The sequence below is a fragment of the Odocoileus virginianus genome, chromosome 24 (genome assembly GCF_023699985.2).
Source record: "Odocoileus virginianus isolate 20LAN1187 ecotype Illinois chromosome 24, Ovbor_1.2, whole genome shotgun sequence".
Lineage (NCBI taxonomy): Eukaryota > Metazoa > Chordata > Mammalia > Artiodactyla > Cervidae > Odocoileus > Odocoileus virginianus.
This window is the reverse complement of record NC_069697.1, coordinates 26116220-26129204: the sequence shown is the minus strand read 5'-3', so window position 1 is coordinate 26129204 and position 12985 is coordinate 26116220. Positions and strand designations below refer to the sequence as shown.

At 41.5% G+C, this 12985-nt stretch overlaps 1 protein-coding gene across 1 annotated transcript in view; it reads left to right on the top strand.

Moving 5' to 3' along the window:
• Positions 1–12985, top strand: part of SLC4A8 (solute carrier family 4 member 8) — an 80324-nt gene that overhangs the window by 16117 nt on the left and 51222 nt on the right. Inside the window, exons 3-5 of the mRNA XM_070454398.1 lie at positions 9589–9735; positions 10570–10705; positions 12317–12477. Coding sequence (XP_070310499.1) covers positions 9589–9735; positions 10570–10705; positions 12317–12477 — 444 coding nt within the window. The remainder of the gene's footprint in view (positions 1–9588; positions 9736–10569; positions 10706–12316; positions 12478–12985) is intronic.

Here is a 12985-nt window from a genome sequence, read left to right as displayed (position 1 = left end):
GTACTGTGGGAGTACTGTCACTTTTAGTTTAGTCTTCTGAGCCCACAAGACCTTTGCCTTCAGCTAGAAGTTAACCATTTATGAATACTCTTCTCTACTTGGGAGTAGAATAATTAGCCTGGACAAACTCTCTTGGGTCCCAAGGACTGAGTTCCATCACAGAGATCAGCTGAGTAACTGGCAGTAGGAGCATCTTCTCAAGAAGACATCATCTATTCCTTACACAGTCTCTACATTTTCCTGTAAAAGAAGGCCACGTGTGATGATGGCATTGCTAGGAGATAGTGTACAAGGAAACAGTTGTTTACACATAGACCATTTTGAAAATGAGGATCTTATTTATTACATTGGCACTTAAGAAAAAAGCACTATAGGCAAATGGAGGACAAATAGTGCCCACTCCTCAGGCCTGATATGGTTCTTGAGTAACTCTGGAGAGAAGAGGAAGTTGTAATGTGCTGTAGGATTGACTGTGCTGTGGGCTCCCAGGGCATCCCATAGCTCAGGAAGGCTGTGCTCAGGCAGGTGCCGCCTCTAGAAGACATGGAATAAAATCAGTTCCACTCTGATGGAAGACAAGTAAACTGTTCTAATTGTATTCCAGTTCGCTATGTGTGCCGTGCTACAAGGTTCTGTGGCTGCAGATAAATCTCTGGGTCTTCCTTCCCCTTTGTTCTACGCCCTTGACACCACCTAACATAAACCATGTTCAGAACTACTTCTGAGATGTAATCTCTGGACATTGTTAGAGACTTTTGTAAACGTGAGGGTTGTTTTTTTCTTTTTTTGCATAAATTAACTCCATCAGCAGGAGAAGGTGCACCAAACCATTACATTGTGTGGGTGCTCAGTTGTGTCCAACTCTTTGCGACCCTAAGGACTGTAGCCCACCAGACCCCTCTGTCCATGGACTATTCTTGAAAAGAATACTGGAGTGGGTTGCCATTTCCTCCTCCAGGGAATCTTCCTGACCCAGGGATAGAGCTCATGTCTCTTTGTCTTCTGCATTGGCAGGCAGATTTTTTTTTTTTTTAACCACTGTGCCACCTGGGAAGCCTTTGCTTTAAATATATATATATACATACATACACATATATGTATGTGTAGATATATATATATATATATATATATATATATATGAAGAGTTAAAAACAAACATTAGGACGGATTTCCAAAGAGAAACTCAAAACGAGCAATAGTGGATGATTTCTTCAGTGGACTCTCCCAGTCCCAGAGGAACATAGAGCAGTGGCTTTATTTAGAGAAATGGCTTTTTCCATATTTTCTGGCAGATCATTATTCCTGATTAGCTACTACACTAATGAATCCTAGAGTGAATTTGGTACCTTCAAATAAGTTTTTAACAGAGGTAAGAGCCATTTGGCCTTAGTTATAAGTTGGGAAAAAGGGGGGCTTGCCAGTGCTCCACATGTTATACGTTCCCTGCCGTAACTGACTTTGACTCAACCTGAAGCCCAGAAAATAGGGCACCCATCAGTGTGTGCTAAGGCGGTCTGTGCTTTGTGCGCATGCTCCATGAACAGCGCGCTCAGAATGCACTCAGCTTCCGACAGCCCAGACTCCAGCTGCAGGGTGGGCTCGCTCTGTGATTCCTATCATGGCCTGCAAGATTCAGTTCCAATTCACTAATGATTGCTCTCTGTATGTGTGTACATACTTATTTAAAAAGTGAACTCTACAATTACATCTCCTAGTAAGTTTTATTAAATGAATACTTGTATTTGCACACAGTCCCTAGAGAGTAGGTTTGACCTGGAAGAAAGACTGGGAAAAGGCGGAATTCGTAGATGAGGGGGACAAAGACTGTGTGGGTAGGAGAGCAGTTGAGAGGCCAGTGAAGTGACCACAGGATTAGTTTAGGTTTAGTGAAGTCCCTGGCAGAATCCCATTAGATGGACCGGACTTTGTTGGTGCTGCATTCGTTTCCCAGTGTCCATTTGTTTGTCATCTTTTCTGATTTCACTCAGAATATCTGAGTCCCCGTTTCTGAGTCTCCAGCCTAGAAACTGATGTCTGGTTTTCTGATAGCCGTTTGGTTGTTCTTAGCTCTGACCTCTGCTGGTTTTGTTTTCATTTTTGCCTGTCTCTCTGGTGTTTTCAAAAGCACGTGCTGTGGCTGGCTAATATTTATGGGAACTGATTGGACCAAAAATACTTCTTAGAGGAAAACTCTTCCTTAGTAATTAACTCTTTGCAAAATCCCTTATACAGGAACTCTTCCTGGATTGAGCTTTCCATTCCTAGGTTGGTTAGGACCTTCTCAATCATCTCATGCCCTGGTGAGTATTTCATCCACTCTAGGCACATTCACTTTGATTGCATGTTCCTTTTGTGGCCCTTTTCAGAGACTGTGTTTTGTTATATAAGGAATTCTGAGAGGAAGAAGGTCTGATCTGGGACTTTTTTTTTTTTGCTTTTTAAAATTTTTTAAATTATGAAAATATGATAACACATTTATAGTAGACTTAGACAATATAGAACGAGGTTACCTATAGTTCCACTATATATTATATATTTTTTTAGTAGATAAATTAAGATTTTTAGTTGGAGTTTCAATATCAGACTCTCAAAAGTTAGTAGAATCAATATGCAGAGAAGTAGAAGGAGAGAGTAGACCTGAAAAGCACTGTGAACCAATTCAACGTAATTAAGATTTATACAATTTCCACACAACAGTAGGATACAAATTCTATTCAAATTCCCATAGACTATAAACTAGGAGAGACTACTGGAACATATCAGGGACATAAAACCAAGTGCAAAAATTTGATGTCATAAAGGTAATAAAATAATACAGAGTCTGTTCTCTTATCACTGTGGAGGTATGTTAGAGATCAATATCAAAAGATATTTGAAAATAGTATCCTAACATGAGATACCAGGTCACCGCAGCTGTCTGACTCCAACCAGTGGTGATTCCTGCGGCCTGGCCAAAGTCAGGCCACGGGGAACTTTCTTCACTGGAACTCGTGCCAGTGGTATCTCAAGGAAAAGGGGTAAGTAGGAGCCATTGTTCACTCTCTGGCTTGCTTATGCTTTTACTAATAGCTGTGCCCTTACGGCAAGTTCTGTATTGTCAGTTGGAGAAGGGAAAGCAACCACAAGCCTTGTTTACAGATGGTTTCAGTTGCTCTGATGATCTCACCAGTCTTGGCAAGTGGAGATGTACTTCCTCTCATTTCAGAGAGGATCAGAGGTTTCAGAGAGGAACAGAGGAATTTGTAAATTACTTTAATATTTTTTTCAAGAAAATGTTTATGTTGGAAAAGAAAAAAAAAAGATATTTGAAAATAACCCACATATTTTCAGGTGCAGTGTTACATTTACCAGAGATCTTTGACTTAGTCATTGAAAGGTTCAATACAGTTGGAAGACAGGAAAAAAACATAGAGGGTGATTGCAGAGAAGAAAACATTTAAAAGAGAAATTAATATCAAAATGAGACATTAACATCAAAGATACTTTTAAAATGCCATGTATTTGGAAATTATATGTCTACTTTTAAATGATGAGTGTATCTAAGGAGCCATAACAAGGAAGTAGCAAATATTTGTAATAGAATAAAAATGAAAAGAGAATTTACCAGAATTTGTTGCATGCTGCTGAAGCTGCTCAATACAATCAAATACAATGTGGAGTCTTGAATAAGTTATGAAAACAAGTAATGGACACTAGCATAAATTTTTTTTGAAATTTGAACAAAATCTATACTTTAGTTAATAATACTGTCACATGTTAATTTCCTGTTTTTTAACAACATAGTATTTCTTTATATTCTCAGAATTGGATTAGCAATTTCAAGCTTCATTCAAACTTTTTAAAAAAGATCACTAAGAGAATAAATTTTCTAAACTTTTAGCAGTAATACTAGATGCCAAAATACTTGGAACTATATCAAGTTTTGAGTGAATATAAGTTAGAAATCTAGCATTCTGTTCATACTAAGTCAAATGAGTGGAATCAAAATGTCATAAATTTTTTAGCTAGGAAAAAATTCCCAAGTTTTCTAAAATATATATATTATACATACTATATATGTATATATACAAAAGATTTTCTATTACATTTGATAAAGGCTTGAGAGAGAACATTAAAAAAAAAAGAGATGGAGAAATTGGAAAACAAACTAAATGAAGTGGGGACACTGAGAGATTATGAAATAGAAAAAGTAAAACAATATAGACAAAAATGAAAGATAATCATATAGTCCAGTTGTGTTTTTTTCTTCTTGTTAAAAATTAATTTATTTTAATTGGAGGCTAATTACTTTACAATATTGTAGTGGTTTTTGCCATACATTGACATGAATCAGCCACAGGTGTACATGTGTCCCCCTTCCTGAACCCCTCTCCCACCTCCCTCCCCATCCCATCCCTTAGGGTTGTCCTAGTGCACCGGCTTTGAATGCCCTGTTTCATGCATCGAACTTGGACTGGTGATCTGTTTCACATATGGTAATGTACACGGTGCAATGCTATTCTCTCAAATCATCCTACCCTCGCCTTCTCCCATAAAATCCAAAAGTCTGTTCTTTAAATCTGTGTTCTTTTGCTGTCTTACATATAGGGTCATCGTTACCATCTTTTAAAATTCCATATATATGCGTTAATATACTGTATTGGTGTTTTTCTTTCTGACTTACTTCACTCTGTATAATAGGCTCCAGTTTCATCCACCTCTTTAGAACTGATTCAAATGCATTCTTTTTAATAGCTGAGTAATATTCCATTGTATGTATGTACCACAGCTTTCTTATCTATTTGTCTGCCGATGGACATCTAGATTGCTTTTATGTCCTAGCTATTGTAAACAGTGCTGTGATGAACATTGGAGTCCAGTTGTTTTTAAACATGGCTGCTCATTAGAAACGCATCTGGAACTTTGGAGAAAAAAGCAATACCTGGGCATTTGTATTCTTCAAAAAATTCCAAGATAATTCTGATATGCATCTGGATTTTAAAAAGTGATTACAGGTTTTTCTTTTAAATGGTAGCATTATTGATATAGAATTCTATTATTTTCTGTTGACCAGTCATGATTAAACAGTATTAAGTGAATAATAGTTACATAATCACAATAGTAAAAGATGTTTATCAGTTTTCACAATAGTCAGATAAAAGATAATTATAATTGCAAGTCATATTGGAAACATGATTAACCTAACAATATAAAATAATTACATACAATTTGAGGGGTTAAGCAGCGTGATATGGTAAGTGGAAGTGCATGCATGGACACGTTTTCATCCACCCAGCCAGTTTATGTCTTTTGGTTGGTGCATTTAATCCATTTACATTTAAGGTAATTATTAATGTGTGCTCCTATTACCAATTTCTTAATTGTTTTGGGTTTATTTTCTGTAGGTCTTTTCTTTCTCTTGTGTTTCCTGCCTAGAGAAGTTCCTTTAGCATTTGTTGTAAAGCTGGTTTGGTGGTGCTGAATTCTCTTAACTTTTGCTTGTCTGGAAAGCTTTTGATTTCTCCATCAAATCTGAGTGAGAGTCTTGCTGGGTAGAGTATTCTTGGTTGTAGGTTCTTCTCTTTCATCACTTTAATACATCATGCCATTCCCTTCTGGCTTGTAGAGTTTCTGTTGAGAAATCAGCTAATAGCCTTTTGAGAGTTCCCTTGTATGTTATTTGTCATTTTTCCCTTGTTGCTTTTAATATTTTATCTTTGTTTTTAATTTTTGTCAGTTTTATTACTATGCGTCTCGATATATTCCTCCTTGGATTTATCCTGCCTGGGACTCTTCTCTGCGCTTCCTGGTCTTGGTTGACTTTTTCTTTCCCATTCAGGGACGTTTTCAACTATTATCTCTTCATATATTTTCTCAGGTCCTTTCTTTCTCTCTGTTCTTTCTGCATGCTAAGTCGCTAGTTGTGTCCAACTCTTTGTGACCTTATGGACTATAGCCCGCCAGCCTCCTCTGTCCTTGGGATGGGTTGCCATGCCCTCCTCCGGGGGATCTTCCTGACCCAGGGACTGAATCCATGTCTCATATGTCTCTTGTATTGGCAGGCGTGTTCTTTACCACAGTACCACTGGGGAAGCCTGGGACACCCATAACGTAGGACTTTTTTATTGGTTGATTGATTGATTTTTGGCTGTGCTGTGTGGGCTTTTCTCTGGTAGTGGCGACTGGGGGCTGCTCTCTAGCTGCTGTGTGCAAGCTTCTCATTGCAGTGGCTTCTCTTGTTGTGGAGCATAGGCACAGGCTTCAGTAGTCGCAGTTCCTGGGCTATAGAGCATAGGCTCAATAGTTGTGGCACATGATCCAGTTGCTCTGAGGCATGCAATATCTTCCTGACCCAGGGATTGAACCCATGTCCCCTGCATTGGTAGGCAGGTTTTTTTTTTACCACTGAGCCACCAGAGAAGCCCTACCCTGGGACTTTGAGGAGCTTGCAGATGAAGAGTGGGAGAAAAACTGATAGATACCTAACTTTAATGCAAGACATGAGATAAGTACATAAGGGAATGCTAGCCAAGGACTTTGGGGATTTACAGGAAGCAGGCAGGCACATCTGATCGAGGGGATCAGCAAAAATACCAAGGAGGAAGGTGTATTTGCAATGAGTCTTGAAGGAGTGAGCCAAGTCAGCGTCTGGAAGGCATTGGCACATTTTTGGAATAGCAGTTTGGTATAGATGGAAACCAGTGTGAGGTGAGGGTAGGAGCATCAGCTGAGGCCATGAGAAGGAGACAGAGTCAAAACCAGGCTGTTCTATTGTTGGGGTAGATGCAGAAGGTATATATCTCTAGATTTTTCCCCAAGAACATTTATTCATTGTGGGCATATGTGGGATTTCCATTTTGATTTTTCTTGAGCTGATCACTCAGTTCTTTTAGAGAGCTTTCCCTTTCTTTCCCTACTGAATGTATAATTTGTTCTAGAGGAAGAAAAGACTAGAAAGGAGGCTGGGGCCCCTGCGTGCTGGAGCATAAGGGTCCTGATTGTGGGAGTGAGCCAGGATCAGAGCAGTGCTTCAGGAGGGCTTGTTTGTAGGATTGAATTGGTAGGGGAGACAGGAAGGAGGCCCCTGCTGTTGTCAAAATGGGAGGAGAAAAGACTTGATCTAATCTGTGGATGATCATAATCTGTGGGATGGAGTGCTGAGGGGCAAGGTGGAAATACAAGGTAACACTGAGGTTTCCAGCCTGGAAAGTTGAGAGAATGGTGATGCCATGGACAGAAAAATATAAGAAATGAGTATGAGCCTGATTTGAGATGGAGGACAGTGAGTTTGCTTTGGAACATGTTGACTTACCAGAGATAAACATTTGTGGGTCATTTGTGGAAGGAAACTTTGAAATCACGAGAGTAAATATCACTAAAAAGAGAGAAGAAAGGGACAGAAACCTGGAGAACCTTCCTTCAGTGGATTGTGGAAGGGCTGGAGAGGCAGTCAGAGGAGTGCAAGTGAGCCAGGGAAGGCAGTGGTACAGGTGTTGGGGAGCCCAGACCACCATGGGGAGGAAGTCATTAGAGATTGGGATGATGTCTGGAGCCTGGTGGGCTCTCCAGGAAGTCTTTTGAATTGAGTTGAGAGAGACATAATATGATAGACATGGTTTAGTGGACTTTAGTGTCCCTAATGAAGGCAATCAGTGGAGAGCAGCCACATGCAGAGGCTATGGAGCAAGGAGATGGTAAGGAAAGGGAGCTAGATCAATAGACTATTCTTGAACGTGACCTGATGGAGGAACTTGGAAGAGTAGCACTTTAATGGGAACATTTCTTTTTTTATTTTTATTTTAAAACTTTATTTTTATTGAATGAAAGAATCTTTAAATTCTATAGTGCTTTACAGTTTTCAAAACTTTCACACACATGCTTTCATATAATCCCATAACAACCCCTTTCCCCCTACTCCTATATTGCTTCCCTCCCACCACCCCCACTGGTAACTACTTGTTTGTTCTTTATATCTGTGAGCCTGCTTCTTTTTTGTTTTATTCACTAGTTTGTTGTATTTTTTAGATTCCACATAGAAGTATTGTACAGTATTTGTCTTTCTCTAACTCATTTCACTTCGCATAACGCTGTCCAAGTTCATCCATGTTGCTGCAAATGGCAAAATGCCATTCTTGTTTATGGCTGAGTAGTATTCCATTGTATGTATATACACCACGTCCTTTTTATCCATTCCTCATATGATGGACACTTGGGTTGCTTCCATACCTTGGTAATTGTAAATATTGCTGCTGTGAACATTGGGGCACATGTTTCTTTTCAAATGAGTGTTTTGTGGGTTTTTTAAATATATATACCCAGGAGTAGAATTGTTGGATCATATGGTGGCAGGAACATTTCTTTATTAGGTTAAGAGAGACTTGAGAAGCCCAGAGAAGGGATGGATGGAAAGGAGGGACTGAGGATAACAACCCAGCAGGATGGGAGGTGATACTCATTAACCTGCAAAGAGGGGGGGCTGGGGAAGGAAAGTGAGCCAGGCTGAGAAGGTGGGAGTTCACAGGACAGAACCTGTCTTTTCAGCACCGCATGAAGTGAGGTCACCTGCTCAGAGGGAGGAAGTATGGGTAAGCTTGCGGATGTGAAGACAGTGACAAAAGCTCCTGTGGGGGAAGATGTGCAGAGGCGGCCTGAGATCAAGAGTCAAGCAGCAGTAACTGGGCAGAAGTGGGGCAAGGTCACAGCTCCGTGCGTCAGGCATAGCATCCTTACAGTTGCTGATTCTGCCCCAGGAAGGCCAGGGAAATCGGATGGAGGTGAGAGAGGCCTGGAAGTCAGGAACAAAACAAAATAAAGTTTATGGATGAGATGGGAGAGTAGAAAGGAGGAACTAGAGAGGAATGCTATGGGATCACTTATTTTCTTGTATTCTTCTCTTTTTGTAAAATATGTAATATCTCTCCTTTATGCTCCCAGGCTTATACCCCTTATGATTTATAACTAGCCTCTCACTGCTATTCTAGATGGTGTATTCTACAGCACAGAAAAAATAAAATGGAAACTGATCCTAGAACATACTGGCTGCTAAAATTGATTCCAGGCATTGTGTTAAGCATTTTACATACATTATCTTATTTACTGCTTACAAAAATCTTCTGAGTTTAAAGAATAAGCTTCAGTATTCCTTGTTAAAGACAGTCACAGAGAGATTAGATAACTTGTTCAGGGTCACATGGCAAGTGAATGGTGAAATCAAGTTTTGGACCCAGGCAGGTTGACTTGAGCACTTAACCATTTTCCCAAATGACCTCCGTGCCAAGACTTGCTATAGGTGTCCTGGTGTGACCATATCACGTTTTTTCTCAAATTGTCTTGTAGTGGCAACTACTAGCTTTTGTTTTTATCCCTATAGTTTGCAAATAATTTTCACACACATAATTTCCTTTGATCTTCACAACCCTCCTGTGAGGTTTGCAGCCACGAACAGGATGGAGACCTTCAGCTTGCCCATCTCTACAGATTCAGTCCTGGAGGTCTTTGAAGTTTTGTCATTACAGAGTTGTAACTTTTTCTTTTTCTTCTCCCCTTTTAAACACACCAGCCTCTTTTTCTTAAAGGAGTTCTCTCTTCAGACCTTCTGCTTCTTTTCAGGCCATAGGACTCTGTATGTGGGGGTCCGGATGCCACTGGGCCGGCAGAGCCATCGCCACCACCGAACGCATGGTCAGAAGCACCGGAGACGAACACGGGGCAAGGGAGCCAGCCAGGGGGAGGAAGGCCCAGAGGCCCTGGCCCATGGTAACACCTCGGGAGGGCGGGCGGGTGTGTGTCCACAGCTGGGAGGCCCCATGAGACTGAGGGGATGTGGAATGGACATCCAGCAGGTAGCCTTTCCTGCTTGCTTCAAAGAAGAAGAAATGCCTCTGAGAATCAAAAGTATCTGCCTGAAAACTTTACCGTTCAGACCCCCCAAATCAATGCCATAGAAGGTGAAATCACTTGCTGGAGAATTAGCTATTCCTTTTGATCAAATTCATCAGATTTCTAGTTTCTTATGGGTTTTCTTCAAGTGGTCTTACTTAATTTTTTTCTTTTCATGAAACTGCTTCCGAAGCATGAAAGTGAAAGTGAAAGTTGCTCAGTTGTGTCCGACTCTTTGCAACCCCATGGACTCTACAGTCCATGGAATTCTCCAGGCCAGAATACTGGAGTGGGTAGCCTTTCCCTTCTGCAGGGGATCTTCCCAACCCAGAGATCGAACCCAGGTCTCCCGCATTGCAGGCAGATTCTTTACCAGCTGAGCCACAAGGGAAGCCCAAGAATACTGGAGTGGGTAGCCTATTCCTTCTCCAGGGGATCTTCCTGACCCAGGAATTGAACCAGGGTCTCCTGCATTCCAGGTGGATTCTTTACCAACTGAGCTGTCAGGGAAACTCCAAAGAATAGTTTTTTTTGTTTGTTTGTTTGTTTTTGAAATTCTGGGAATAAAGGAATCTTTTTGATCTGAATTCAGGATTGTCTTTATATGTTTCACAAGCTGGAAGCCCCCCAGGTGCACTGAGTGTGGCAGGATGCTATTTCTGTCCCAAGTGGAGGTTGGGAGCAGACCTTTCTCTGTGGCTGCCTTTCCAGACACACCATCTCAGCGTGTTCAGTTCATTCTTGGCACTGAGGAGGATGAAGAACATGTGCCTCATGACCTCTTCACGGAGCTGGATGAGATCTGTCTGAAAGAGGGAGAAGATGCCGAGTGGAAGGAGACAGCCAGGTGAGGTCCTGAAGAGCCTGGGTTAAGGTTTGCTGGGGCAGGCAAATGTGTACCTTTCCGTGAGTGACAGGTCTGCCTGCCTTTTATTTCTTCATGGTAGACGTGATGACTGACATGGGCACTGATGTTCTAGGGTCTTGCGTGGGAAATCTTGATGTTGGCCTCTTTGTCATGTCTGTGGTAACACCTATTCCAGTTGACCTTGAGCTGGGGATTGGTGACAGAAATGTGGAACGGGGGGTCCTATCTCCCTTGTTCCTGGGCTCTTAATATTGTATGTCTGACTTAGAAGATGCCTGAGGGGGCCACTTTGGCCTAAACCTAGTCCAGCAGACATAGCCTTTTCCTGTGGGTGAGCCATAGCATCATTTTTTTTTTAATTCTCTAAGTTAATTGGCTGTGCCAGGTCTTAGTTGCACCATGGGAGCTCTTATTTGCAGCACATAGGAACTAGTTCCCCAATCAGGGATCAAACACAGGCTGCCTGCATTAGAAGCGTGAAGTCTTAGCCTCTGGACCACCAGGGAAATCCCAATCATTTGAGGTTTAATTCACTGGAGATTCTGGAATTTTTGAGACATCGTATGGGACAATCCAACTTCATAGAGACCTCTGGGATAATAGCCAGCCTGACGGTAGGCTTCCCTTGATTGGAGAGTGAGTATGCTTGTCTAAGGCTCAAACCCAAGAATAACTCTCAGGTGAACCAAGCCCATGTCTAGGGTTCCTCTAGTAACTGACAAGTGAGCCTTCTGGGTGATACAAAGCCAGCATGCCTGAGCCTCCGGGAAGAGGATGAGGTGGATAATCAGCAAAGCATGGCTCAAGGTCTCATTGAAATAGCTCTTCCTGGATACCTGCTGTATCCGTAGATGTGTTCAATGAGTGAAGTGAAGTCGCTCAGTTGTGTCCGACTCTTCGCGACCCCGTGGACTGTAGCCCACCAGGCTCCTCCGTCCATGGGATTCTCCAGGCAAGAATACTGGAGTGGGTTGCCATTTCCTTCTCCAGGGGATCTTCCCGACCCAGGGATCAAACCCAGGTCTCCCGCATTGTGGGCAGATGCTTTAACCTGTGAGCCACCAGGGAAACAGAGGATTAAACAAACCAATTAACCTGATACCAAGCAAGAAGGCAATTAGCCTTAACATCCTGTCTTTTCAAACTTCTGAAGGTCACAAAGACCTTTTAAAAAAGAAAAATATGATCATTTTATTAATGTGATTTGTCAGTATATCCAAATGATATAGATTAGCCTGTTTTTTTAGTTGCACAAGTAATGCATGCTTACTATATAAAATGAGAAAATAAGGATAAGCAAAAATAAAAATTAATACCCCAGAGATAATGAGTAATGTAACATTTGGTGTCTTATATATGTGTGTGTTGTATTTTAAGATTTTCCTTTAATAAAAATGGAATCAAGGTATACTCAATTATGCAGTGGTTTGTAACCTACTTATTTCACGTGCCAATGCATGCTGAACATATAGACTAGATTACAGGGTTCAGTGTGATTATTCATGTACCTTTCTTTGTGACCTACATTAGAAACCCTCTCCTGAAAATTCTTCATTTTCTGTCTCTGGCATCTCTTTGTCATGCTTTCAGGTGGCTGAAGTTTGAAGAAGATGTTGAGGATGGGGGAGAACGATGGAGCAAGCCTTATGTGGCAACCCTTTCACTTCACAGTCTCTTTGAGTTAAGAAGCTGTCTTATTAATGGAACGGTCCTTCTGGATATGCGTGCAAATAGCATAGAAGAAATCTCAGGTAAGGTTAGGGGAGCGAAAGCAGAGGATCATTTGTGATGTGGTGTGGAGGAAAGAAAGAAGAAAGTGGCTGTTTGTGCTTGGGCAAGTCACTTACCTTCCTGACCTCAGCACCTTCAGCTCTGGGATGGGTTTCAAACTAAGAAACTTCCCTGCCTATTGCACAAGCTTATTCTGGGATGCAAATGACATGGCGTGTGGCTTTCCATTTGCCTATTTGTTTAGCAAACATTTGTTTTCTATCTGTGCTTGATTATGTACTAGGCACAGGATATGATACAGTTTCTGTCCTCAAGGAGCTCACCTCCTAGTGGGGAAAATGTGTGTGTGTGTGTGTTAGACGCTTAGTTGTGTCCAACTCTTTGCAACCCCATGGACTGTAGCCCACCAGGCTCCTCTGTACATGGAATTCTCCAGGCAAGAATACTGGAGTGGGTTGCCATTTCCTTCTCCAGGGGATCTTCCCAACCCAGGGATTGGACCCACGTCTCCTGCATCACAGGCAGATT